We start from the raw sequence: 27438 nt of genomic DNA on the forward strand, positions 1-27438 counted from the left end.
GAGCTTCGAGAAACGGCGGGGGGGGGGGGTACTGCTTGTACCATCCATACAGAGATGGGATTGTGGTGAATCCTGGACGTGGCTTCATGGTTGGACATTCCTTTCTCTCTCTGTCTCTCTGTCTCTCTCTCTCTCTCTCTCTCTCTCTCTCTCTCTCTCTCTCCACAGTAATGGGACCCTGTAGGTCCTCAGCCTTAGCCCAACTGGGAGCAGGAGGGTTCATAGGAAGGGAGGGTTCCCCTGATGGTGATGCAGGAAGACAAGTGGGCATCGTCCAGGACACAGAGCACATAAGACAGACACTGAGAAATGAGCACTTTCCCAAGGAAACCTATTAACAAGGTACCCAAACTGCATGTGACAATGTGACAGGGGCTGAGAGGGCCAGAGGCACTTTTGGAAGCAGATTGACAATATTGTTTTCCCCAAAAGCAAAGCCAGATTTTTCCTACTTAATTGCTCTTTTTAAAGAAGGTTGTGGTAAAATATATATTACATAAAATGTACCAGTTTAGCAAATTTTTTTTGACATTAAGGAATCTTTGTCAACATTGCTGGGTGTGATAATAAGCAATTTTTAAGTGTACAACTCAGTGGCATTAAGCACATTCTATACAACCATCATCATTTTCATCTCTAGGACTTTTTCATCATCTGAAACTGAAACTCTACCCGTTGAGCAATAACTACCCATTTACCCTCCTTTCAGCCCCTAAGAACCTCTATTCTTTCTGTCTCTGTAAATTCGCCTATTCTATAATATAGAATTATGCCTCTTGTGTAAGAGGCATAATACAATATGGGTCCTTTTTTGTTGTCTTATTTCACTTAGCGTAAGGTGTTGTAAGACCCATCCATGTTGTAGCATGTTAATTGCTTCGTATAATATTAGAATGATTTAAACACTAATACAAACAAACAGCAAAAAATGATACATTTAAAGACAAAATTGTACATTGTGGCTATCTGCTACCAAAGGGCCTAAATACTTAAGGAATGTTATATATATATAAAGAGGATGACGAGTGCCTCGGAAACATTGAGCAACAAGAAGCTGTTGTCCATTGTCAGAGACCTACACCTTTACTGTGCGGGCAGTCCTATACCGTATTCACAAGTATTTTAAATCGTTAATATTAGGTCCAAGTTTGCCAGGTATAATCTCATTTTTTTAAAAGTGAGTGCAGTTTATGTGAAGTTATTGGTTCTCTTTGACATCTCATCATTGTTTTCGAGGTGGAATGGAGAATATCACACAGCACACCTTCACCTTGGCTCAGTACACCTACACTGCCCTGTCCTCTCTCCGGTACCCCAACGGAGCCCCGGTGGTGCGGATTTACAGCGACTCTGACTTCAGCAGCCCAGAGGTTCAGGGCCCAATCATCAATTTTAATGTGCTCGACGACAATGGGACCATCATTGGTTATTCCCAGGTGGGTTTTCTTTTCGTCTTGCTGACCCGTTCCCAAGAGAATCACTCTTGTCTGGAACTCTGCAGCCTTTTCCAGTCTGAAATTTGCCGTCAAGGCCCCTTGCAGTAGCTGTTAGGAAGCCCATGCATGGTGACAGAGGCCACTGGCTCTTCGAGACTCTCGTTGACACCCAGTTCTGACACGCATGGCTATGTAGTTCTTCAGCCCCCTTTATTCAGCCAGAAATGGTCAATTTCAAGTGGGAAGAGACAGGCCAAGTCTCTGACAGCAGTGGAAATGGACAGCTGAGAGCTTGTCAGCAGGGGAAGACACCCTACAATAGTGTAGACAGAAAAGCAGTATAGAGAGAACACCGCGTCTGAGGTCATGTTATGTACAGATGGCTTGGTAGCCCCAGCGATACATGAGACCATATCACAGTGTCACACAAAATCATGACTTGTCACCTCTATTTCTTTGCACATTGCTTAGAACTCAGAACTCTTTTCTGACAAGTAGGAACGATGTCCTTACTATCACAAAGGCCCGTTTTCTGCCATAGTCATGCATGTTATGAGTTCAAAGGATTTGGTAGGTTGGTTATAAAATAGTTTCTGCAGATATACCTTGTGTATGTATTGTCTCACGAAAACAGTGCAAACAGTGGTTTTCAGGTTGGGCGCTGCTTGAGTCCTTGCCACAGTTGAGTAAGCCAGTTACTGCCCAGTCCATTAAAAAGTCCAGAATCACACCAAGAGCTCCGACATGGTGGTAGGTGGTCATGGAAGGGGTGTCACAGACTGGGCATGGGGACCCCAAAGCCCTTTTCACAACCCAGGTTCCTGCAGCTGCTCTGTGAGGAGCAGATTTGATCATCAGATAAGTTTGGAAGATGGTGACCTTCTTCCCTTGAAAGCCACCACCCCCATACACCTTTGTTAAACCCTGAATTTCTCAAAATCCATTTCTTAAGGAATCAATTTCCCCCCTCTTCTGAATAACCATAAACTTTCTGAGGAATGAACTGGAGAAATATTCTTCAGGGGGAAATGTCGGTTTTCATTGGTGTTTGGGGACAGCTGCTCTACAACCACAGGGTGTCTCTTGGGTAGGTTGATTGCACACTCCACAACTGTTTGGTCGTCCACCTGCAGGAGCAGCCCCAACAAACCCAGAAAGAAGCATGTCGTTTAAAATGTTTTTTTGGGATGTGTGTGGAAAATGCATCAAGGGCAAAAGGTTTGCCTCCTTAAATATGATATTCTAGGTCATTGGTAAATTAAGTTTCATTCTTGCACCTAAAATGAGTTTGTATTTCCTGAGGAGTATAGAGGAGGGCGGACAGGTGACCCTGAAGTGTGCTATGGCAGGTTGAGCGAATTTGCGTTTCCCTGGAGATAGTGACGTCGAACACCTTTTTAGGTATCTGCTGGTCATTTGTATGTCTCTTTTGGAGAAATGTCTATTCAGGTCTTCTGTCCACTTTTTAATTGAATTGTTTGTTTTCCATGTGAGCTCTTAACTTGGAATTTGACCTGAATTTGCTTTTGTCACTTTTCTCAGGCATACATCTGTAACCCAACTGGATGAACTAATTATCAGTAACATTTTGTAAATTGTGTTCATAAACCCGTGATGGATCATGGCACTTGATAGCCAACTTCCAGGCTCATATTCTCATTTTGTTGTTAGGAAAGAGATGCCCACATATTGACCTGGAACTCTCTCCCAGGCAATCAAAGCAAAACTGGACATCTCTAACACTGGTTCCCTGTCATGTTAAACCCGCAGGTGGACAAAATGGCCAGTCTTTACAACATCCAAGTGCGAACTGGCTGCTTCTGTAACACGGGGGCCTGCCAGAGGCACCTGGGGATAAGTGACGAGATGGTCAAGAAGCATCTTCAGGTTGGTACCAGACCCTGTGTCCCAAATGCTCATCGGCAAGAGCCAATGGTGGGCCCTCCAAGTACACTGGAGGCTGGTCACGTGTCTGGGGTGGGGGCTGCTTCATTTCCCTGTGCCCACCCTGTGGATGTGCAGAGGAAAAAGGTTCAACAAAAACAGAAAAGGCTTCAAGATAGTATCTCTATGAAGTCATTTTTTTACTTTGAGGGCAAACGTATAAAGGTGGAAGAGGGACTTTAACAGGGGGCGAGCTTATGTGGGAGTATTCTTATCCATGCAGAGGGCCCCTACCTACTTCAGTCCTACCAGAGTAAAATCTCCGAGCTAGTGTTAGCTCGTGGCTGGGCTGGGTGAGGAGAGGAACCCCTCCAGGGGGCATTCTGCATCTGTCAGAATCCCCTCCTTCCCTGTCTCCCTCCAGGCAGAGGTTTTTCACTTCAGGGTACAGCCTGTTTTGAACTATTTCATAAGAATAGTTTGAGTGGCAAAGAGCCCTTATTTATTTTGGAATAGTTTTGTAACTTGAGTTTCTTTGGTCGCCACTATTGTATGTACTAGATCCCAACCAACCACGAACTGGGTTTTATTTAAAAAGAGAAAGAGGGAAGCTCAGAACACAAACAAATGAAGTTCCGGGTATAATATTTGATCCTGTGGAATGCCCTGGCCACCTCTCTTTGTGACTGACCTGGGTTCAGCAGCAGGGGGAGAAAGGGTCCGGGACAGTGATCAACCCCAGCAGCCGAGCTTGGAGAGGCTTGGGGACCTCTTGCTTTTCTCTCCCCACCTCCCAGCAGGGCTTTCATGCTGCCTTTGGTCTTTGTAGTGGCCTCAGGCTGGTCGTTCCTGGGGGCAAGCATCTCTTTCTTGGCCTCTTGTCAAAGGGCGGCTCTCAGGGGTGCAGGCCTCCCTTTGGTTCTAAGAGGTTACAGGGAGTGGCCAGCAGGTGTTTCTCCCACCTTGGCTCTGGGAAGACCAAGAGGTTGACCCCTCAGCGTTTCTGAAACTGTGGTCCATCTTTGATACCTCTGTGAGTTGGCTCTGTGTGCAGCTATCAGTAAATACTTTCCATGAAGTATTTATTTTAAACTCTTTTTTTTTCTTTCTTTTTTATTTTTTAAGGAGGGCGCGGCTCACAGTGGCCCATGCGGGGATCGAACCAGCAACCTTGGTGTTATCAGCACCACGCTTTAATCAACTGAGCTAACTGGCCCCCCTCTTTTAAACTCTTGAATGACTCCTTGAAACTGGTGTTGACCCCAGTTTACACAAGCAAAGTGAGATCTAGAAAGTGAGCCCCTGTGCTTGTGGAGCTATGTCTTAGGCACACCCCATATATTATTGCTGCAGTTTTGTTTTCTGGGTCAATTTTATTTCATAAAATGAAGAAAATTTGTTTTACAAATGTTTCCAATATACCCATGAGGAATGAGTCACTCTGGCTGATTTATTTCCCTTTACTTCTAGGCTGGTCATGTCTGTGGAGATGATGTGGACCTCATAGATGGGCAGCCTACGGGATCGGTGAGGATTTCATTTGGATACATGTCTACGCTTGAGGATGCCCAAGCCTTTCTCAGGTTCATCATAGCAACCCGACTGCGCCCGTCAAGTGGCCAGGCTATCCCTCAGGCCACTCCCGGGGAGGCTGGAGCCCCACTGGCGGAGAGTGAGGCTCACAACGCCGTGACTGCCACCATGAGCAGATGTAGGGCCTCCCCTCAGGAAGATACTCGCACAGACTCCAGGGTTTGGAACGACTTGCTCACGGCTATGGATGCTGTGGGTTTGCGCCCACCTGTGCTGGCGGCCAACAGGACGCAGCAGACCCCTTCAGAGAAAGCTGCAGGCGTCCTGAATGGAGGCGTTGGGCCACATGTCATCACCAACCTGTATCTCTACCCGATCAAATCCTGTGCTGCGTTTGAGGTAAGGGTTTTAATGGCAGCACTGCCTTTTGGTTTGTTTGTTTGTTTGTTTACTTTATGATATTTTTTGACACAGTGAAAGAAAAAGTACAGAAAGTGAAGAAAAGCATGCAGAAAATCCCACTCATATTCAGAGTATTGTGATTTAAGAAGAGCTATTCTCGTTCTGCCTTTCTTGGTTTGGGCTGACTTTCTAACATGGCTCTGTTTGTGGGGACCCCTGAGAGGACCCTGTTTCTGAGCGGTAAACACCTAGTTACTATTAATAATGATGGATATAACTTTCATTGAATGCATGGGTTGGCTCCCTGCTGACACATTTTCTATGCTTTGTTTCATACAATTCTTAAAACCGTTATACGAGGTACATGGTAACATCATCCCCATTTTATAGATATAGAACCTGAGAGCTACTGAATTTAAGGTTTTTACCCAGGTCACCTGCTGATAAGTGATAGAACAAGGATTTGAACCTAGGTCTGCTGACTTCTTGTGTGCTCTTATGTGACTTGTTCTGCTCAGCCCTCCCCATGGAAGTAAATCACGTTATACCTTAAAATATGCTGGCCTGGTAATCGCCCAAGCTGGGAGGCTGGAGCGCCTTCCTTGGCTGGCCAGCCAGCCCTGACCCCACCTGCTGTGGCCAACCTGAGGCTATCTTTCTATAATCAGTCTATCCCAAGTCCCAGTCAAATATCCCAGACTCCTAAACGTCTTGGATGACAGGCTCCCTGGCTCCTGGTTGGACAGACTACGGTCAGGACTGTTTGTTACCTGCATTTCAGGATGGTCCCACGGGAGCCTGTCCTCCAGTCTGAGGCCATAAACAAGCAAGTTCACCTCCACTTCCAAATGGAGGCAGGTGAGGAGTCCATGTTTCCCGTGTACATTAGGACTCTGTTTTCACAGATGGGTCATGTTCCATAGGACAGCCACATTGCTCAGGTAGCCTGGGCAGGAATTAGTGTCCCATTTTACAGATAAGGTTACTGAGGCTCAGTAAGGTTTCATATTTTGCTAAAGGTCTTCCATCCATCTGCACATTCAAAAACTATATACTGAACACGTGTTACCTACCAGGCCAGAACCTGTTATACAATGATGAACAAAATGGAAGGGAGGGCAGCGTTTCAGAGGAAAACAGCTACAAGACCAAACACTACCCAAGTGAATGGAATCACACTGCTGATAAGTGCCAAGAAGGCAACAGGTGGGGTATGCTGGAGAGAATTCCGGTGGGTGGCTGTCTTAGTCCATTTGGGCTACTGTAGTGAAGTACCACCAGTTGGGTGGCTTATAAACAACAGAAATTATTTTTAACACTTCTAGAGGGTGGAAGTCCAAGATCAAGGCACTGGCAGATTGTGTCTAGGGAGGGCTCACTTTCTGTTTCATAGATGCCTGTCTTCCTGCTGTGTCCTCACATGGAGGTAGAGGCAAGGGAGCTCTCTGAGGTCTCTTTTATGAGAACATCAACCTCATTCCTGAGGGCTCCCCCCTCATGACCTACTAACCTCCCAAAGGTCCCACCTCCTAATAACCTCACACTGGAGGTTAGGATTTTAACATGAAATTTGGACGCAAACATTTAGTCCATTGCAGTGGGGTACTTAGATTATATTTGGAGAAGGTAGGAAAGGCTTCTTGAGGGGACATTTAATCTGAGACCTGGGAGTCAGGCATACAGAGAGGGGGAAGAGCATTCCAAGCAGAGGGAACAGCATGTGAGGAGACCCTGAGGTGAGAAAGAGCCTGGTACCTTGGAAAAACTGAAAGAAAGTCATGTGGCCGAAGAGTAGGGAGTGGGGAAGAGGCTGAGTGTTGTGACATGTGGTAAGCAGGGGCTAGATTACATAGGGCTACATCGTTTAGTGATTTTAGTCTAAGTGGAATTAGTCTAAGCTCTTAACAAGGTTTTAGCAAGGGAGTTCCTTGGTCTCATTTTTGTTTTAGAAAGATCTTACCAGCTGCTGAGTAGCCACTGTCTGATGGGAGAGTGAGGGAGGAAACAGAGATCAGCTAGGAGACCTCACAGTAGTCCAGGCCAGAGATGATAGTAGATTATATTAAAGCCACAATTACTTATTGGCAAGGGCCCCAGGGGATATTCTAGACTTTGCAGGCTGTGCAGTCTCTATTGTGACTGGTCAGCTCTGCCCGTTGTAGCAAGAAAGCAGTCACAGACTACATTACGAGTGAGCACACATGTGGTTCAACAAAGCTCTGTAAAAACAGTCCGGGGGTTGGATGTGGTCTGTGGGCCACAGTTTGCTGAAACCCTGGACTGAAGTGGCAGCTGAGGTGGAGAGAAATAAAAAATGTCGAAATATTGTATGAATAGCGTCAATGGGATGGATGTGGGGTGTGAGGGTGAAAAAGGAGCATAGAAGGACTGGAGCTGCTGGGTCCATAGCGATGTTGCTGATGAAATGGGAAAGGCTGGAGGAGGGAGAACTGGAGGTCAGCGTTGCACAGGGAAAGTCCGAGGTGCCTGTGAGTGAGTGAGTCTGACGCTCAGAGGAGAGGGCTGGGCTGGAGCGAGAGATGGGGAGTCCTCAGCGTTTGGAGCGACTTGTCTGGGGAGCGGGTGATATGACACAGGGAGAGGGTGCATAGAGAAGAAAGGGCCTCAACTGAGCCCCAAGGTGCCCTACCATTGGCCGGTTGGGGGAGAGGAGGAGCAGGCAGAGGAGACTGAGAGGAGCAGCCGTTTGAGGGGAGAGGAGTCAGGGTGCCCGGAAGTAGGTGGGGGTCAGGTGTCTACATGCTGCTGAGGAATGAGAAGAGGCCATTGTCTCTGGCATCGTCCGACCACTGGACCACGGTGCTACTGACGAATGGGAGTTGAGACCCGGATGCCAGCCTGAGTTGACCAGGAGGAGGGCCTGACGCATGCTCTGAGGCCCATGATCTTTGGCCAAATCACAGACATCAGAAGGGTCCGCTAATACTTGTCTTAGCTGCTTCCCTCAGACCAGGAGGGGAGAATTGTGGGTACAGTGGCCCTCATCTCACTCAAGGCAGGGGCGTCCCCTGTGTGGGTCCAGGAGGGGCCGCCTACAGGTCCACAGTGCTGGACAGTTTTGAGGAGTACTGGTCAGGTATTTTTGGAATGTTCCTCCGTTTGGGTTTGTCTGATGTCTTTCTCATGACTACAGTGAAGTTAAGGGATTCCGCCCCGCCCCCCAAGGAGGACCACCAGAGGTGAGGTGCTGTTCTCATCATGTGGTATCAGGGTCCGTACTGTCAACATGACTTATCACTGTTGATGTTAACCTCAGGCACCAGGCTGAGCTAGTGTTTGCCAGCTTTCTTCACTGTAAAGTCTCCTCTCCACCGCATTTCCATACTGTACTCTGTGGAAGCAAGTCACTAAGTGTAACCCAAATTTAAAGGGCAGGGAGTTATGCTCCACCTTTTTGAGGGAGGAGCATCTATGTGATTATTTTGGGATTCTTCTATATGAGAGAGTCTCGATATGAGACTTTCCTTATTCATTCATTCATTCATTCATTCATTTATTTATATCAGTATGAGCTCATGGAAATTTATTTTATACTTTGGGTTATAATCAAATACTACATTATTATTATTATTATTATTCAAGTTGTTCTAGTTTTGGCCATTGGCCACACTTTCAGTTGACTCCTGCATCCCTTTGACATTTTGTTTTTTGAGCACTTCCTTAGTTTTCTAACACTGCAAGGTGCTCCTGGCTTCTCATGTGTATTTCTTGACCCATCCCTAGAATCAACTGTTTCTCCAAGGAGTTCTGGTTCTTTTTGTTGGAGAATGGCATCAGAAGGCAAGATCTGGGCCCTGGATGTAATTTGTATTTTAATTTTGTGGAAAAGTGAAGAATTCAGGGAAACATGCACACTTAAAGTGGATCAATTCAGTGACCAGTCCAGTGTAACCACAGGTTGTGCAAGAAATATGTCTGTAGGGGCAGGATCTGCCTGTTCCGGCATCCACCACTGTGCAGACATACGGAAAGCAGGAGTGAGGGAGACTGTGGGGAGGGGAGACGGGGGAGAAGGGGACTTACTTTTCACATACATCCTTGTTCTCTCTGAATGTTGTACCATGAACATGCATCCCCCCCTTAAAAGAACAGGTTGAAGTGGGGGAAGGTTGAAAGTGGATCTGTAGGGTGAGTGGAAGATATCTAGGTCCCACACAGACTCCTTGGCATTGTCTTCTTTGTTTTACTTCTCTTCCTCCCTTCCTTCCTTCAAGAGTATGTGCTGCGTCCCTCAAGTTCAGCTGTATTTGTGCAGCCACTGTGCAATAATGTGAAGATAATTTCTGAGCAGCCCTGGCCTGAAATGTGCTTCCCTTTTTGTTCAGGTGACCAGGTGGCCTATAGGAAATCAAGGGCTGCTGTACGACCGTAGCTGGATGGTTGTGAATCACAACGGCATTTGCCTGAGTCAGAAGCAGGAGCCCCGGCTCTGCCTGATCCAGCCCTTCATCGACCTACAGCAAAGGATCATGGTCATCAAAGCCAAAGGTGTGAAAACTGGGTTCATTTTCACAGCGTGGCTGTCAAGAGTGGCTTTTATACTCGTATGAAAGCAAAATAATGGCTTTTCCAAATATTAAAATAACCCTAAAGTCAGTGAAATGATCTCTAGAAGAGACAACAAAAAGTTTGTTCCTGTTGTTGTTATGGGAATTTTCTGGGGAGAGGTAAAGATCCGACAGTCGAATCAGAAAGGAAAGAGGTATAACTTTGAAATTATATGATATCCTTTTCACTTATATTCCTTTTATTTCCTTCACTCATCGTAATATGTATTATAAACTTTACCTCTTCTATGCGGAGTTTTAGTATAAACTATCCAACGTGTATGGAAGTGTAGACTACATCTGTCCACTGGAACTTTTTGTCATGGTGGAAATGTTCGCTATTTACATTGTCCAGTTTGGTAGTTTACACGTTGGATAGTTTACCAGTCACATGTGTCCACTGAGCACTTGAAATGTGGCTAGTGGAACTCGGAAACTGAATCTTAAATTTCATTTAACTTTAATTAATTTAAATTGCTACATGTCGTGAGTGGCTACCATGATGGACAGCACAGGTATAGAGAAGAACATAATGCATAATTACAGTGCTGAATTTTAGCACATCTTGGCATCTGGCCACATTTGCATCAGAGTGTTAGTTTTATTAGCTGGTCTGAAGATTTTCTTGCCTGTTCTATGTAAATAGGCATATCATCCTCTAACAATGATAGTTTATCTTCCTTTGTAATTTTTATTTCTTTTTTCTTTTTCTTACTTTTTTGGTTAGGCCTTCTCATATAATCTTGGAGCTGTGATGGAAGATATCCTTTTTTAGTACTGCTTTGAATTGAATGCTTCTAATGTCTCAAAGATAAGAATGATGTTTACTGTGGGTATGTGATTGATTTATCAGGCTAAAGTAGTTCTTTTCTTATTTAGCCGAAAGTTTTATGACTAATAGTCAATTCTTATTGAATGCTTTTTCTGCATCTGTTGGTTATCATATTTTTCTTCTATTCGTGTGATGTCTTATATCAGTAGATTGTCTAGGACTGAGCAATCCTTGCACTCCTGGGGGAAGGGAAAACTACTTGGCAATGATTTTTTGATACACTTGGTTTGCTGATATTTCGATACTAGCTTTGTAACTATTTTTATTAGTGAGATTGATGTGTCACCTTCTTTGATTGTACTTTTCTTGTTCAAGTTCAGGTACCTAGGATATTAACATCCAAAAAGAGTTAAGCGGATTACTCCACTTTCTATTCCCTGAAGCATACAAGTATATATATATATATATACATATATACATACATATATATATATATATATATATATATATATCATGACTAAGTAGGGTTTATTCCAGAATGTAAGGAAAGGAAGAGAGAGAAAATACTCATATATCTTCTACTCTAAATTACCAGCACTTTTTGAGGTGGTGTGGTGTCTTCCACATGTATCAGATATTCTGCTCACTTACAGGGGCTTCTAGCATTACAGGTGGTGTAAGAGTATCCTTTGGCAACGTAAGACAGGACAAACTAAACAAACAATAAAACAAAGCATTATACTGAATAATAAACAATAAAACAAAGCGTTAGAATATGGTTTTGTGTGTGGGACTTGTCACATTCAGAGATTTTAGGCATCTTGAGTCCAGAGGTTAGGCTCTTTTATTTCTCTGTATTTCTGAGCTGAGCATGGGGCAGTATATATAGAATGAATTCAGTCGCCATGTGCTTTGTTGGGGGCCCCTTGCGTTCAATGCGTGTAGGGACCCCAGATTTTGTTGACTTAACAAGAGGCCTGTGATAACCTTTATAAGGCATCTGAGGGCCGTATTGATGATTTTATGTGACTTAATGCAGAATGATTTCTGCAGAGTCTCAGCTGAGGGTAGAAGGAGGCTGAGTACAGGCCTCCTGCTGGCTGCCCAAGTGTGCATTTGTACCCTGGCACTTTTCTCCATGCTGTCCCCCTGGCTGTGGTTACTTCCTCATGACCAATGTTCCAAGATCACTTTACTTCTCTCCCCTGTGGGTGTGTGCACTCCCTTTTGACATGGCAGCATCTATAATCACTCAGCACGGCACCTTCCTTCTCCAACCTTCTGGAGCATTCTGGATTGATTTCTCTTCTGGCCTTCCCCACGTAGGGACAGGAGTGTGGAACTAGCTGTGCTTGTATAAGATGCGGACAAGCCCAGGACACAGTTCATGGAATGTCTGTTACACAGGTTGTCACTGCTTTGTCTTTGTGGTGGTGAAGAGACTGTTGTGTGGGGCACACACCCAGGCAGCAGGCATGATCGGAAGCTTGTGACTACGAGAGCACGTACCAGTTTGCTGTGCGTGGTGAAGCAGGCCCAGGATGAGCAGGAATGCAGATGTGCATAACTGAGGGACAGGCTGGGTCCTGCTGCCAGGCAGTGTGACTGGCAGCAACTTGGAGGGGACTGGGGGACATAGGTGGACCACACAGGAAGAGGTCCTACTTCTTTTCGCTAAAGAGTAGGGGCCGCCACAAATCCTACCCAGGTGTCTTCGCTTCATGCCCTTTCCCTACACTTCGAGTGACTCATGAAGGATGAGAAGGAGGGCTGAGTAGCAGAGGGCCTCAGCAGTTCCAGCCTTTATGAAAGATCTTTCATTCCTTAATGGCATCGGCTCAGTGTCTTTTAGTTTCATCCACATATTTCACTCTAATTTTATTTAAAGAATGAATGCCACTTTAGCTGAGTCGTGAGTACATGGGTGTTAATTATTATTTTTAAACTGTTACATGCATATATTATATATTCCTTTATATGTGTGATGTATGTATAATAATAATCATAATCAATCATAATAATAAAAGAATAGCTTCCAACCCCACTTTTGGAGATAATGATGATTGGTGCAGGAATCGAATTTGATGCTGACTCTTAGAGGCTACTGAGGATTGATGCTATGCTGATACCTTTATAGAATGAGCCTTCATACCGTTGTTTCCCCGAAAATAAGACCTAGCCGGACAATCAGCTCTAAAGCGTCTTTTGGAGCAAAAATTCATATAAGACCCAGTCTTATTTTACTATAATATAGTACTGGGTATAATATAATATAATATAATATAATATAATATAATATAATAATACTGGGTCTTATATGAATTTTTGCTCCAAAAGATGCATTAGAGCTGATTGTCCGGCTAGGTCTTATTTTCGGGGAAACACAGGACCTGCCTGTCTATTTCTAAAGCAGTTTAGGTACCTTGGAGAACAATGACCTTGGAATGTGGAGTCATCCAGAGGTTGATAAAACTTTCAAAAGAATTTATAGTGTTCCAGGGACGATGGATGTGACTGCCCCAGTGCAGGGTGTCCCACGAGAAAGCTGCTCAGGGCACACACTGTTGTACTGATCATGCTGGAAAGAATCTCTGTGTAACAAACTGATTTCCAAGACCAAGCCACTTATTTGATTCAACCACTTTCCCGGGTCATTACAGTTCTTGTATATTTCCTGATAATGGATTTTTACTTACATAGTTGTTATTTTTGCATGATGATAAATTTGTCTCTAACTTTTGCTCATCAGGGATGGACCCTATAGAGGTGCCTCTTGAAAATGGTGAGCAGGCTCCGATTTGCCAAAGCAAGGTCTGTGCAGACAGGTAAGACTGGGCAGCAGGTGCACATGTCGGGTGCATCTGCAGGGTGACACCGAGAGGGCAGAGTCCTCTGCTCCCCATCCAGTCTGCTGCTGCCCCGCACTTGCTCCTCTGGCACCTTGCTGTTCTCACACACTCCCTCCTCGAGACTTTGCACTCACTGTTCCCTCTGCTTGGAATGCTGTTCCCCTATTTATACCTCTACAAGGCTCGCTCCCTCACCTCGGTCAGTCTCACATCTATTGGGTCTCTGCTGAAAAGCCCCCTTCTCAGAGGGGTCACCTGACCTCTCACAGGTATCAGCCCCTCCCTCTCTGCTTGCCTTGTTAGATTCTTCTCCTTCACATTTATTGTTTCCCCAACCTTTATCTTGAGTCTCTCCGGCTAGAAGGCTAGAACGCAGACTTGAGAGAGCAGGACCCAGTATGCCTTGCTCCCTGCAGAGCCTGGCACACTGTGGTGTGGAGGCGCTGGCGTGAAGTGGGGAACAGTTTGGAGAAGGCATGTGGAGCTCAGGTGGGGTGGCCACAGTGGAGTGGTGAGCAAATGGACTTGATTCACATTTTGAAGACTGGCTCCTGGGTGGAACATAGTTGGAAGGGGGTCAGGGTACAAGTGGGATGACCAAATGAGTACCTGTGTGAATAACACAGAGGAGACTAGATGGAGGCTTGAACCAGGGTCAGGGAGAAAATCAGGTAGGAGTCAGATATATGTTCTGGAGGTAGACTCATATGAACGAGCTGATGGATTGGATGTGGAGGCTGAGGGTGCAGGAGGTGTCTTGATGTCCCTCAGGTTGTATAATTTTCGGGTGATAACTCATAAATTATATTCCATATAGTTGTAGGTTATTGATAAATTCTATGATAAATTACCTGTAAAATTCTAGGAAACGTAGAAAGTGAGGTTGAATGTCATAGCATTTCTATTTTATTTCTTGATTGTGAATGTTTATAAATCTATTTATTGAGTATATCAAATGCCTGTATCCCTTTTTATCTAAACCTATCCTGGACCCAAAAACATGTGGAATGCAAATTTTCTCATTGTGGGAACCAGCCCATCTAATACCCCAACCCATTTACCCCCTAAATACTAAAATAGTTAACTAGTAACAGTTCAGTAAGGATTTATAGACAGTGGAAGGCTCTGAAAATGCTAATTGCCTATGAGTTAACACAATAAGCTTATCGTAGCAGGTAGGTTTGTGCTCAGTAGATGGTGATACTGCATAGCATGGAATCAGATTACGTGTCCTTCTGCACTGCCTCATACTATCCTGTCAGTCATGAAATGATATGTTAGAAATGATATGTTAGATACTAAAGCTACATCTAAATTGGGCTCAAGTTGTTAGGGCCCCTGGGTCTCTCTGGGGTGATGGAGGCTACACCCTCCATCATAACGGAGCATCGTGTGCACGGGTCATCCAGGAGGCTAAGAGTTGAGCGCACTGTGCGTCCTTTTGTCTGTACTTGTGCCGATACATTTATTGCAGCACATCAAATTAGGGCATTGAATTTTAGGTAAACATTTTTGCATGTCACTATTGCACACCTTCTCGTAAAGAGAAATATAGCCATTTAGGAATGCCTGCAGTTGCTTATCAGGCTTGTCCCGGGTTGTGCATTCCATTTAGCTTCCTTTGAGAGAGATCCCATATTCTTGTTAATAAAGCTTTTCAGATAGCTAGAGGTTAGGTTTCTTATGCTCGGAACCATGAGTACTTACTAATATGACAATGGAGTTTGGTGCAGTCTCTCTCAAAGCACCGTAGAGAATGTGCTACAAAGTGAGGTTTCCTTCTTCTGTTCCATTTCCAGCAAAGAAAGGCAACTGTTTTTCCCAGTAAAAATGAAGGATAAGGTAGGTTTTAAATCATATCTATCTTATAATCCCAGTGTAAGATATTAACAATTTTGCATTATAAATTCTGGTGACGTGCAGATTAAAAATTTTTATAAATTTAAAATTCTATTTAAAAACTCGAGAAGATTGCAGATTTTTTTTAAAAAAAACCAGATCAATAAATGTACTTATATTGGGAATTTATAGGCATAGTGTTCTTTCCACAAACCAAACACATCAGTCCATGTGGTCTGGCTGAGAAAGAAAATATTACAGTCAGGTTCCATCGTGAAAAACCAAGACGGGTCTGGGTTCAAGGGCTTCTGAAAGCAAGATAATGCTCTGGAAAGGCTATAATTCCAAGGTTTGTAGTTCTTAGTGGCCATAATTAATATAAGCAATGTCTTTCACGAGGAACGTCTAAAGTTTTAAAATCTGATCTGAAAGCTTTGCACAAGCAAGCCCCAGATCTTAGGTCTTCTGTGCCTTGGAAAGATCCCTGCAGCTTCCTAAACACACCTGTCACTTTTAGGCTTCCTTCCTTCGGAGGGCCATATTATATTATATTACTTATGTTATATATCATATGTCATATTATATATCTAACTTTCTGCCATTTAGATCATTACTTAAAGAAATACTATGTTGCATTCACCATTCTCTTTTTTTTTTCTCCTCAGGGTAAATACTTATGACTGTGGCGAAAAAATTTCAAGCTGGTTGTCAAAGTTTTTGGGCCGTCCATGTCATTTGATCAGACAAAGTTCAAACTTTCAAAGAAATGCGAAGAAGAAACACGGCAAAGGTATCACATTTCAGATTGATTCTTAGGGGACAAGAACTCGGGCCTACCTTTTCGTACATCACAATCAGCCTGTGAAGTGGAGTTACAGGGCAGCTTGCTCATGTACAGAAAGTGGGGGTGGTCAGCCCTCGGCAGAAAGGTGCCTCGGTGGTCCTAGGTCAGCAGGATCCATGAGTAGTCCCCAGGAGAACCCTGAGAGGCTGAGATGGGCTTCCAGCCAGCTGCTTCGCCTCTGCATGCCTCAGCCCTGCAGGTTTAGAAGCACAATTTTGTTTAGTTAAATAAAATCATTGGTAGCTTGCTATGTCTTCGGTTTCTAGTCTTGGCTGTATCTACAAATGGTTGTGAGACCTTGGCAAATCCTTGAGCCTCATGATGTCTCAACTCCTGTAGACCTCAACTACTTAGACTTTAAAAAGTTTTGATAATTTTCCTGCCATAAGCTGTTTCTAGGATGAAGTGCGACAGCAGAGAAGAATGTACTTTGTAAGTGAACAGTGCCATTGGGGAAGGAGAGATCCTTTACAGGTGCTGCTCCAATGCCATCTTCTCAGGGAAGCTTTGCCTGATGTCCTCCTTTAAACCAGAGCCCCTACCTAACCTGCCCCAGCTCCCTTCCCTGTTTTTTTCCTCTGAGGCACTTCTCACAGTCTATAGGTCATACATCTTACTCAGTTATTCTGCGTATGCCCTGACTTCCCACTGCTAGATTGTAAGCTCTGTGAGGGCAGGGATTTTTGTCTGCTTTGTTTGTGCTGCATCCCCAGTGCTTAGAACAGCACCTGGCACATAGTAGTTGCTCAGTGAATACTAGATGAATGAAGGCACAGATCATTACTACATTACTGGTTTGTGCAGGGATGACATGGCTTAGTGATTGCCTCTCAAGAGAGACTGGCTTGTAAATCCAAATAGCATTCTGACCATACAGGGACAAGTTACGGGGTCTTGGGACCTGCACAGGTGAATCTGTGGGTCCCTGAAAATGTATGATAGAGAGAGGAGTCAAAGGATGTAATCTACTTAGACTTTTACAAGTTTTAACAATTTTTCATGTCATGAGATGTTAAAGAATTTGAGTCACTATGTGATGGAAAGGGGAATAAACTTATACTCATTTTATTGAGGGGGTGAGCTGGTGGTGTTTGGGCACGGATAAGCTCAGAGACGTGATAAAAGGGGAGAGAGACATGGGCTTTTCCATGAGTAGAGACATGCCAGGAGTGGGATTCATCAGGCCCTGTGCTACCCTTATAAATGATGTGATCAAATCAGTTCCAATCATTCACAGCCCCTTCTGTCTGCCTGGGGCACAGCTGGGTCCTCAGTAGGCTGGCTGAGATCGTCAAGCAATGGTCACGGTCCTTCAGCATCTCAGTTTAGAGGCAATGACTCACCAGCAGACAGTGACACTACAACATAAGGGTGTAGTGTCATAATAAAGGTCTGTGGAAAGGGCATGGGTGTGGGGGGGAGGCATTCTCTACACTTGGAATGAGTCATGGAGGGCTTCAGGGGACAAAGAGTCAAAGGATGTAATCTGCTTAGCCTTTTACAAGTTTTGACAATTTTTCATGTCATGAGATGTTAAAGAATTTGAGTCACTATGTGAGTTTGGAGCTTCACCTTAACAGGAGGGTAGGAGTTTTCCAGGCAGAGAGAGGTGAGAAGGTTACTTGGGAGCACCGCGGCAGGGCTTGGTGTTTCATGGGCTCAGAGGAGGGTTTCGGAGGGTTGGATTGGGTGGGGGAGAGCTGGTGAGAAGAGATAAATGTGCTGCTGAGGAGTCAGTACGTACGTACTGTTTTGTGGTCGGGGGGACTGATTGCAGAATTCTAAGCTGGGGAGCTTCATGACACGGCTTGTGTTAGAAAGAGCCTCTGGCGTGGTGTGGAGGCCGCATCAGAGAGAGAAGGAGGGAAGCAAAGGGGCCAGGCAGGAACGGCTGTGCGGGTTCTAGTGGGATTTGAGGGCCTGGTGGAGGCAAAAGTGGGCAGGATACAGGACAAGGGAGTGTCAGCTTGTGAATATGAGCACTTCAAGGATGCCATTTTTGGAGGAGAGGTCTCTGCTGGTCTTTGTATATTTTTGTGTTGGTATACTTTAGAAGAATTTTTTTAGCGCTATAGTACCTCCTCATACATTTTCATATTGTCATATAAATTTTAAAAAATAGTTTAAATAGTGGCAAAGGATGAGATTTCCAGCATATTGTAAATATAGTCATTTTAAATCAAAACCCCTACATCGCCCTTTTAAACATTAGCCAGTGGAATCTTAATACCATAGCGATTTGATTCCCGTGAATATTCATTAAAAGTATGTGAACAAATATATTTTCATTTGTTCATTTACATTTCTATTAATGGTCAGAAATTTAATTTTTTTTCCTATTCCTTCTTCAACTTGTATTTCCATTCTACTTTCTTGACAGAATTTTATCTTAGTGTTAAGTGGTTGATGCTTGGAAATCTTTCCTTGATCACCCTATTATATTTATCTGAAACTAAAATTGTATATAAATTCAAATGTATAAACATGTTTAAAGTTTACTGGGATCGTAAGAGTCTAAATGTTAGGACATGTCTTCTAGGTTGAGTTCTTATCATAATTTTTAATAGTACTCAGTTGATCAAAATAACAAAAGTATATTATAAGTTTTAAAAGATTGTTATTAAACAGAAAGAGAAAACATTGTTGAAAGTGAATCTTTTAATGGCTAGGCTCCCCGCCATTAATTCCCATATTCATGAGTAATTGTCACCTACGACCAGAATAGCTGGTGCCATGTTGGTTCCTTTCTGAAAAACCTTATTTCAGTCAATAAAGGGCTGAGGATGAAAGGAATTTGGTTAACACACTGTCACTCAAACCTTTCTTCTGAGACACAGGGCTATAACATTAAGATGACTTTAATTATCTGTCACTTGACAACTTAATTAGGCGTGGCAGTTTTGTGGAGAGCAAAGAACTGGTACCCATCTGACCTACAGGAGAATCATTCACCCCCAGCCTTAGAGACTTATTTTCTCAGTGCAGACCCCAGGGTTTTGAATGGGGCTTTTGTTTTCCACTCTGGAGATTTTAGCCCCCAGGGTAATGTGCCACAAAGAGGTGTGGCCTTTTCTCTGTGAAGTGGGAGACCGGCCTTTTGTGGGACGGGATTGCACCCCCGCTCCTCTGACAGAACCATTTTAGCAATGAGGACATTTGGAAGGAGAGGGTCTGGAAAGTGATTCTCTTAAAAGTGTCCGTTCTCGTGTGTTCTGGGGTCCGCAGACATGGTTTGGAGGCAGCTTACTAGGCTTTGGCCCAGCCAACCCTTTTTATCAACATCTTACATGAGACAGTGAGGCCTGCCAAACACGTGGGAGATAGAAACTGGGCCACAGGCTGCCAGCAGTTCTGGCCACATTTGATATTTTCTTTCATTCTTTTTATTTCAGTAGTTTTAAAACTTACTTATTTCTAAAGTCAGTATCTCACACTTGCCCAAGGGCCCAAACCAGCTATTCCCTAACTAGATTCAGAAGACCTTCCTGGGCTTGTGGCCCCCTTCCCAGCCATCTTGGAGAAGGGCCCCCTGGCCCCACCCCACCGCCCCATAGCTCCTCTTCTTAATGTTGCCTCCAAATTTTCTTTGCTGGAGCAATTTCGTTTCAGCATTTCCCGTCTCTCCCCGCTCTCCACCAGATTATTAACAGAATATTCTAGGAGCTCATTTTCTTTCTGTTTTTGAAAGGTTTGAGTCAGGCTTAGAACATTTTTATTATTTCCAGGGTACCATTTTTTTCCTCCCCTGTGGAAATAGTCTCCTATTTAAAAATGCAAGTCAACAGAACATGATTCATTTGCATTCCAAGAAACCAACTCTTATTTTATTAATTAAACAATTTTAATTTTATTGAAAGTTGTTTATTGAGGTATAATAGACATATAGCATTATATTAGTTTCAGATGGACAACATAATGATTTGATATTTGCATGTATTATGAAATGATCACCACAATAAGTCTAGTTAACATCCATCACCACACATTACAAAAATTTTTTTCTTGTAATAAGAACTTTAAAAATGTACTTTTCTAGCAACTTTCAAATATGCAATACAGTATTATTAACTATAGTCACCATGCTGTACATTACATCCCTATGACGTATTTATTTTGTAACTGGAAGTTTGTACCTTTTGGACCCATTTACCCATTTTTCCATCCCCCACCCCTTGCCTCTGGCAACTGCCAATCTGTTGTCTGTTATCAATGAGATTGTCTTTGTTTCTTAAATTCCACATATAAGTGAGATCATATGGTATTTGTCTTTATCTGACTTATTTCACTTACCATAATGCTCTCAAGTGCCATCCATGTTGTCACAAATGGCAAGAGTTCCTTCTTTTTCATGGCTGAGTAATATTTCACTGTATGTATATATGTAACACATCTTCTTTATCCATTCATCCATCAATGAACACTTAGGTTGTGTCCATATCTAGAAACTCTTATTTTAAATACTCCATCACTTTTAGGTCAATCTGATGATACAACGGCCACCCTTTCTCTGGTAAACGAGGCCCAGTATCTGCTGATAAACAGATCCAGTGTTTTGGAACTTCAGCAGCAATTAAATGCGAGGTAAGATCCCTTTACTATTTACCCACGGAATAGCACACAGGTGTAACCACTTTCCCTCGCAAGTGAGCCTGGCACCTACCTGGGGAGAAAAGATCCGAGTTACGGTGTCCAGATTCCCTTCATTGAGAGACTGAGGCCCGGAGACGTCACAAAGCCCTTTCGGCAAGTTCCCATTGATCTTTTTGAGGGTTCTCTTTTATCCTCCAATGTCTTTCTTGATAGCCTCAAGATGCTTAGTGGATAACCCCAACTCTCATTTTTTTTAATCATTCCATTTCTTAACACTTACTTTAATGGAATTGCTATCAACTTGACCCAATTTCATTGCCCACCCTCCCACTGTGCCCTGTCCCCCAGGAGCCATGCCCTACTTCCACAGTCATTTTGAATGAAAAGAAGAGTGGTGAGGAAAGCTTTTAAAGTTGGAACTGTGGTTATTACTTGTTTGCATCATCAGACAGAACTAGCACCACTGCCTGCCCTGACAGTATTAGAAATAGGTCAGCTCTAGAAGGGGTTTTGGTTGGGCCAATCTCCCTCATTGTACTTTAGAGGAAATTGAAATCCCAAGATAATCAGACAATTAGGGCAAAAACCCCCACTGTTCTGGAAGAGATGAACTGCTCATTCCTCTTCCACAGGCCCAGGAGGGGTGTGGACACGTCTGTCAGCACAGGGGATCCGGTGACTGTCACGTGCCACAGGGTCCTGTATATGTGCGTGCACGTTAGCAAATATGCCCAAATATAGCTTAATAAAAATGACAAAGGTGGGCTGTTTGCAGTGATACCTGTTTACAGTCTTTGGCAAAAACATACACCCGTGTTCCCAGGCCGTGGCCCAGCTTACCCTCCTTGGGAGCAGACGTGGGACACAGCTGCCTGGTCTCTGGGTGTTCTCTGAGTTTTCCCAGCACTGCGTGACCCTCCTCTTCAGGTACTCAGAGCCCTGGAGAGAGCAGGTCTGTGGTTTTCTAGGATTCGTGGTGTGGAAAAACAGGAGGTGGAGACAAGCTTGATGCCACCTTGGTTCCTACCCTGAGGGACCACATTTCCTACCAGTTGGTTTAGTGCAGGGCTGACAAGCAGGGGTAGGCAGGATCGGGGCAAAGGTGAGAGGAATAGTGCCCTGGCGATCGCATGGCGATGGACCCTAGGGCTCCTGGCTTTTGTATCTCCATGTTCTATTCTCGAGTGTGATGGCTGCTATCATGTACGTGCCGACCACAAAAGCCTTTGGACATAAAACTTACCCTTTTACAAAGCGCAGAGGGAGGGTTTGTCACCCGGAGGGTAGATCCACAACCACAGTATTTTAGGACTGGGAAGTGCTTCCCCCCTCGTTTCCGATGAGGACAATGCAGTCCTCATAGATTATGGGAGCAGCCTGGAGTGGCCGAGCTAGGATTCGTCATCCTGCTCCTGGCTTTTCTCACCCCATTCACCGTGAGGAAGGGAACTGGAAGACAGCCATGCACCCCTAATCCTGTCCCAGAGCCTTTCAGTTCTGTCTCCAGGGAAAATTCCAGTCATACTCAAGGATTTCCCCCTCAACTGAAAATAATTTTTAAAAATGTTTATTGAAGTACAAAAATCTCAAATCCACAGCTCACTGAACTTTGACAGATGCATCTACCCATGTAACCACCACCCCTAGCAGGAGAGGACATTTCCAGTGCCCCAGAAACCTCACTCCACCCCCCGCCCCTGTCAGCCCCACTGAAAGTCACACTGTTCTCACTTGTTTCACCATAGATACTGTCACCTGTTCTTGAGCTCAATACGATGGGATCATAGAGTGTGTTCTTTTCTCGAAGTGTTCAGATGCTTTTTCAGTGCTTTTTTTCCCTTGGGGGAGGGGGTACATGGAGGTGCAGAGAGCCATTTTACAAGACCTCATGGGAGTAGACAAAAACTTTAAACACGAATTACAAAAACAGTATATGCTGTTTAGACAGGATGGAAGTTAGGAAATAAATATCAACCCCCTCCCCACATATACGCTACGTGTATATTGCTTTATGCTGTTTTAATATCCAAAAAGGGTGTGAGCTCTTGATACTTTTTCGGTCCTTGGTAATTAAGCTTTTTGACACTCTTTAAATGCCTTGTCCTGACTCACCTTGTAGCATTGGTATTTTATCAGAAGTCATTCACTCAACCTCTGTTCACCTGGTTTCCAAAATTCTTCGTCTCGGAAACTAAAATGTACTCCTCCATTGCATGGCCCCTTGTGGGCCTCTCCATGGACATGGGATCATATCCCAGGGAAGACCACTGAGGTCTAACAGACAGGTGCCATTTGGTCTTGAACTCACGGTAAGAGCTTGCTCTGATCATCCAGGCCTCAGGCCAGAATACAGTAGATGAAGTCAGGCATCACATGGCAGAAGCACTGACCAAATGGCAGAAGCAGTGCAATCCCCACCCCTTCCCGTTTTGGTATGTCTTCAACAGTGATGAGAACGGAAAGGAAGCCATGCTCCCCATGAAAGATCTCATCTCGCGTTTCCGTGCCAATATTATTACCAATGGAACGAGTGCGTTTGAAGAAGAGAAATGGGATGAGATTTCCATTGGCTCCTTGCGTTTCCAGGTGAGTTCTGCTAAGTTCTGTTATTCATCCCCAAAGGTTGCCAGAGGAGACTGACCTCAAACGAGGCCAGGATGGTGGCAGGTGGGAATCCTTCCTGGTCTTTGACTCTTGCCCTCAAAACCTCAGCAGGAGGGTATGTGATGTCTGCATTCTGGGATGCCCGTTGGAGTGATTCATCCCTTCCCTTATTCCCCGCGAGGGTGGCAGCCGTCAGTTTCCTGTGAGGAAGAGAGACCGTGGCCTGTCCAGGTGATCAAGCGCTCAGTGCTGCCTCCACCTTCTCATTCTGTCTAGGCTTAAATTCTGTTCCGGGAATGCTTGTGTCTATGAGTTCATCCGGCTGAAGCCGGTAGACTTTTCCACTGTCTGGAGCTTGTCGATTCGATGCCTAGTACATGGACGACTTCAGTGCCCAAGGCTGCTGCACCTTCTCCCCATGCTCTGCCTTTTGTCTTGCTGTCAGCTGGGGAGGAGCTGGCAGTCAGTCAAAACCGCCTGGATGCCGTCTCTCCCCAGGCTTTGGGCAGATATGGCCACCCCCAGCCACCCCCAGCCACCCCCAGCCACCCGCCGGACCTGACCCTGCCAGCCTCTCCTAAGTCACCTGCCTCTCAGAACTCTCACCTCTCTCAGCTCATCGTCCCCCCACCTTTCCTGTCACATCCACCTTCTCTCCATTCCCTAAACAAGCCAAACTTCCTGCCTCAGCGCCTTGGCCCTTGCCGTCCCTTTTGCCCGGCACATTCTTTCCACAACGACTTCAGGGTCTTAGTTCACATGCTGCCTCCTTGGAAAGGATGCTCCTGACCCACCACGTGGTCAGGCCCTGCACAGCGCCTGCTTGTTCCTTCAGCACATACAAGGATGGGGACCAGTCTGTGTTGCGCCCCACTGTACCTGTAGGGCTTGAACAGTTCTGGCCCAGTGCCCGTGCTCAAGAACTGTTGAGGGAGTGAATGGACAGGAAGGATAAGGAATAGCTAGGGACAGAGGGATGGGTCATCTGCACAGAATATGCCCCGGTCTTCAGTGGAGCACGAAATTACTTTGACAATAATAGTGTTATGAGCCAGTTGTATAAACTGACTACCTTGGGGATCCTCAGGTATTGTAACGATTGTTTCCACTTTTCAGCACGACTGAGTGCCAGGTCTGGGCTTGGCTTCTCAGAAATAGTACCTGGACGTCTTACCAAATCCAGTGAAGGAGCTGGATGGGAAAATAAAGCCTGGAGAGGTCACGGGTCTGCAAAGCGCCCCAAGGCGAGTAGCAGGCAGAGCTCCTTTACGGCATGCCAGCTGCTCCTGGGGCCTGGAATCTTGACACAAGGTGATATTTCCACTGGCTTAATGCCCACCAGGAAGAATGCGAGGGACAGGCAGAGACCGAGACACATCTAGATGTCACTGAGTGTTTCTAAATTCAGTGCTCTCTTTGTGTTTGCTCACGAGTGAGCAGAGAAGATGGTTAGGAGAAAATTTGGTGCCTTTTCCTTGTGTAGTAAAAAAAGCATCTTGTCACTGCTAAGCTGCATTCTTTCTTTTATGTTAACATTTACAAGGGGTTGTCCCCCTCTTAAAGTAATTCATGCCCATGGCCGACCATCCACAATAGAAGTATGACTCTGTTAAGAAGCTGTGTACTGTGTTTTATGTGGTGTGTGTATGTACAGAGGGTGCCAAAAAATGTATACTCATTTTAAGAAAGGAAAAAACTATTAAAATTGTAATACTTGATATATAGCAATAACACAAGATGAATACAAGTCATGTGTATACATTTTTTTTTGGCACCCCCGGTACACACACACACACACACACACACACACACACACACACGAATACACATGTAATTTTGTTTCCTGCTTATTTCAGTTATAAAAATAAAAATATTTCCCATTTTATTTAAAGCCCTTTATAGATTGACTTTAAAACCTGTGTGTTATATATCATACCGATGTAATGTGGTTGGTTTCACTATTCTCTGTTTGATGTTTCAGATTTTCCTTATAAATAATGTGAGAATTATCCTTGTATGTGAATCTGTGTTTGTACTTCTGATTCTTTCTTGGGTTAATTCCCTAGTAGTGAAATTGCTGGGTCAAAGGACGTGGACACACCAAGGTTCTTTCTGATGACTTTCTCACAGAGGCTCAGTGCCAGGTCTGTGGCTCTTTATATCCTCCCAGTTTGTCCTCCAATCAGTTCTTTTCCTGGGAGGATCCTCAGCGTTCCCCAATAACTATCTGACATTCACAGCCACTCTTTTCTTTCTCTGTAAAGCCCTGCAGTATCCGTCTTTCAGCTGGTCAACAAATACAGATGATTCCCGAGTGGCACTGTGACTGTTTCTGGCTCCTTGTAGTTAGAGTATTGAGCATTTCCGTATAAGTCTGAAATTGGCTGGCGGTGGGCCTTCTACAGTCCATCCTCCTGGACCCGGATTCCTCCCTGCGGAATGGAAGGCTCTGGTCACTCCCATGGCAATGCTATCTTTTACCTTCTCACCAGGTTTCAGGGCCTTGTCACAGATGCCAGATGATTTGCATCGACCAGCAAACTGGGCAACGAAACCAAGATGTTTTCCAAAAGCTTTCTGAGAGTCGACAAAGAAAGGTAGGCATGATTGCAAAATACGACACCCCGTTTTAAGATCCTGGTGTGTTAGGTATCCCAGAACTATATCCCGAATAGTGCTAAGTTTTAGAAGTGGGAGAACATTCAAAGGCTGGTGGGCTACCCTCAAGGTTCTGATTTCATCCGTGGTGCCATCTTATTTCCCTTTTCATCCATATCTTCACTTTCATGGGGACTCTTATTACGTGTATTTTTGATGCTCACAAATCTTGTTGAAGAGCTTTGGAGTATAAATGAGAAGTAAGTAAATAAGTAAAGTAATTCTATTGTTTCAATCATTATTTTCTTCACGGCAGAGATCTCACGAAGAGTAAAATGCCTTATAGTGAATAGAGTAACTGCGTAGAAAAATTCAATAACTTTTACTATAGTAAGCTTGTAAATCATCTCCTTGAAGGTTAAAATGACTCAATGTTATTGTAGATTCCACAACAATAAAGCTAAGTTTCTAACAGGTTGATTCTTTAGGAAGAGATATTTCCAGGCTCACACTTTCTGTTAGGACTTTTTGTTTGCAAAGAATTCCAGGAAGCCAAATAGGCAGTTAGACTGCATGGAACAATTCTCGAAAATTTATTAAAATAGTGCAAATACTTAATCTCGCTCCGATAATAAATGGGCAGGTGAACTCATGGTAGAGTGTTCTGCAGTTTCCTGTGCTTCTCCAAAACCGGGGTTATGTTTTGCAGTATTTGATTGACACAGCCTCCCTGTAGATACTGGATAGACAAGGTGTTGCACTTGTACCAACATGTCTGCCTGCTCCGCTGAGGCAAGCTGTGTCACCGGGGGCCGTGGGGTTCTTGAGCCTGTCCCATGCAGGTTGCAAGGAGAGGGGATGGGTGGCCACAAATACTATGGTGCATCAGAGTGGTATTTCTCAGCATCGCTATAATTTTCATGTGCACACATCTTTTTTTAAATTGTGGAGTCATTTTAGATTTACAGAAAATTACAAAGGTAGCACAGAGAGTTCCTGCGTACCCTTCACCCACGTGTGCACAGCTCTTAAGGAATTCATTTGGCCTCAGCCCCTAGCCTGGAGCCTGGAACACGGGGATGGCCAACTGATATTATCACGGGAATGAACAGAGCAGGGAGCGTGTCACATGCTGCCTGGGGTTCTTACTGGCTCGCTGGCATTGATGGCAAACCTTGAGTAGTCTTATTCACCTCTTCACTGTGGACCTTCCATCTTTCTTCTGGAGAATTTGGAGAACTTAACTGGCACCACACGTTCTCCAGGAAAATGCAGAGTTTTGCCGTTATTGTCACCAAATGACTTTGGTATCAGGGAACAGAGTGAAAATCAGCCTGGCAGTGGTCAGAAGCCCAGAGCTGGAAGAAAGCCCTGCTGCGTGAAGCTCAGAGTAGACAGGAAGGAGAAAAAGGAGTGAGACCAGCGATAAAGCGGTGTGGGTGACTGTCGGGAAAGGAAACCTTGGAATGGGACTCTTTGGTGTCTGAAGTGAGGGTTCTCCTTGTTTCCCGCTACAGTC

At 44.5% G+C, this 27438-nt stretch overlaps 1 protein-coding gene across 4 annotated transcripts in view; it reads left to right on the forward strand.

Moving 5' to 3' along the window:
• Positions 1–27438, forward strand: part of MOCOS (molybdenum cofactor sulfurase) — a 44136-nt gene that overhangs the window by 16366 nt on the left and 332 nt on the right. For all 4 annotated transcript variants that reach the window (XM_033087407.1, XM_033087408.1, XM_033087410.1 and 1 more), the window contains 9 exons: positions 1237–1436; positions 3207–3323; positions 4791–5252; positions 9602–9764; positions 13345–13420; positions 15949–16073; positions 20603–20708; positions 23165–23303; positions 25814–25918. In XM_033087407.1, the coding sequence (XP_032943298.1) occupies positions 1237–1436; positions 3207–3323; positions 4791–5252; positions 9602–9764; positions 13345–13420; positions 15949–16073; positions 20603–20708; positions 23165–23303; positions 25814–25918 (1493 nt within the window). The remainder of the gene's footprint in view (positions 1–1236; positions 1437–3206; positions 3324–4790; positions 5253–9601; positions 9765–13344; positions 13421–15948; positions 16074–20602; positions 20709–23164; positions 23304–25813; positions 25919–27438) is intronic.

This window comes from Rhinolophus ferrumequinum, chromosome 19 (genome assembly GCF_004115265.2).
Source record: "Rhinolophus ferrumequinum isolate MPI-CBG mRhiFer1 chromosome 19, mRhiFer1_v1.p, whole genome shotgun sequence".
NCBI classification, from domain to species: domain Eukaryota; kingdom Metazoa; phylum Chordata; class Mammalia; order Chiroptera; family Rhinolophidae; genus Rhinolophus; species Rhinolophus ferrumequinum.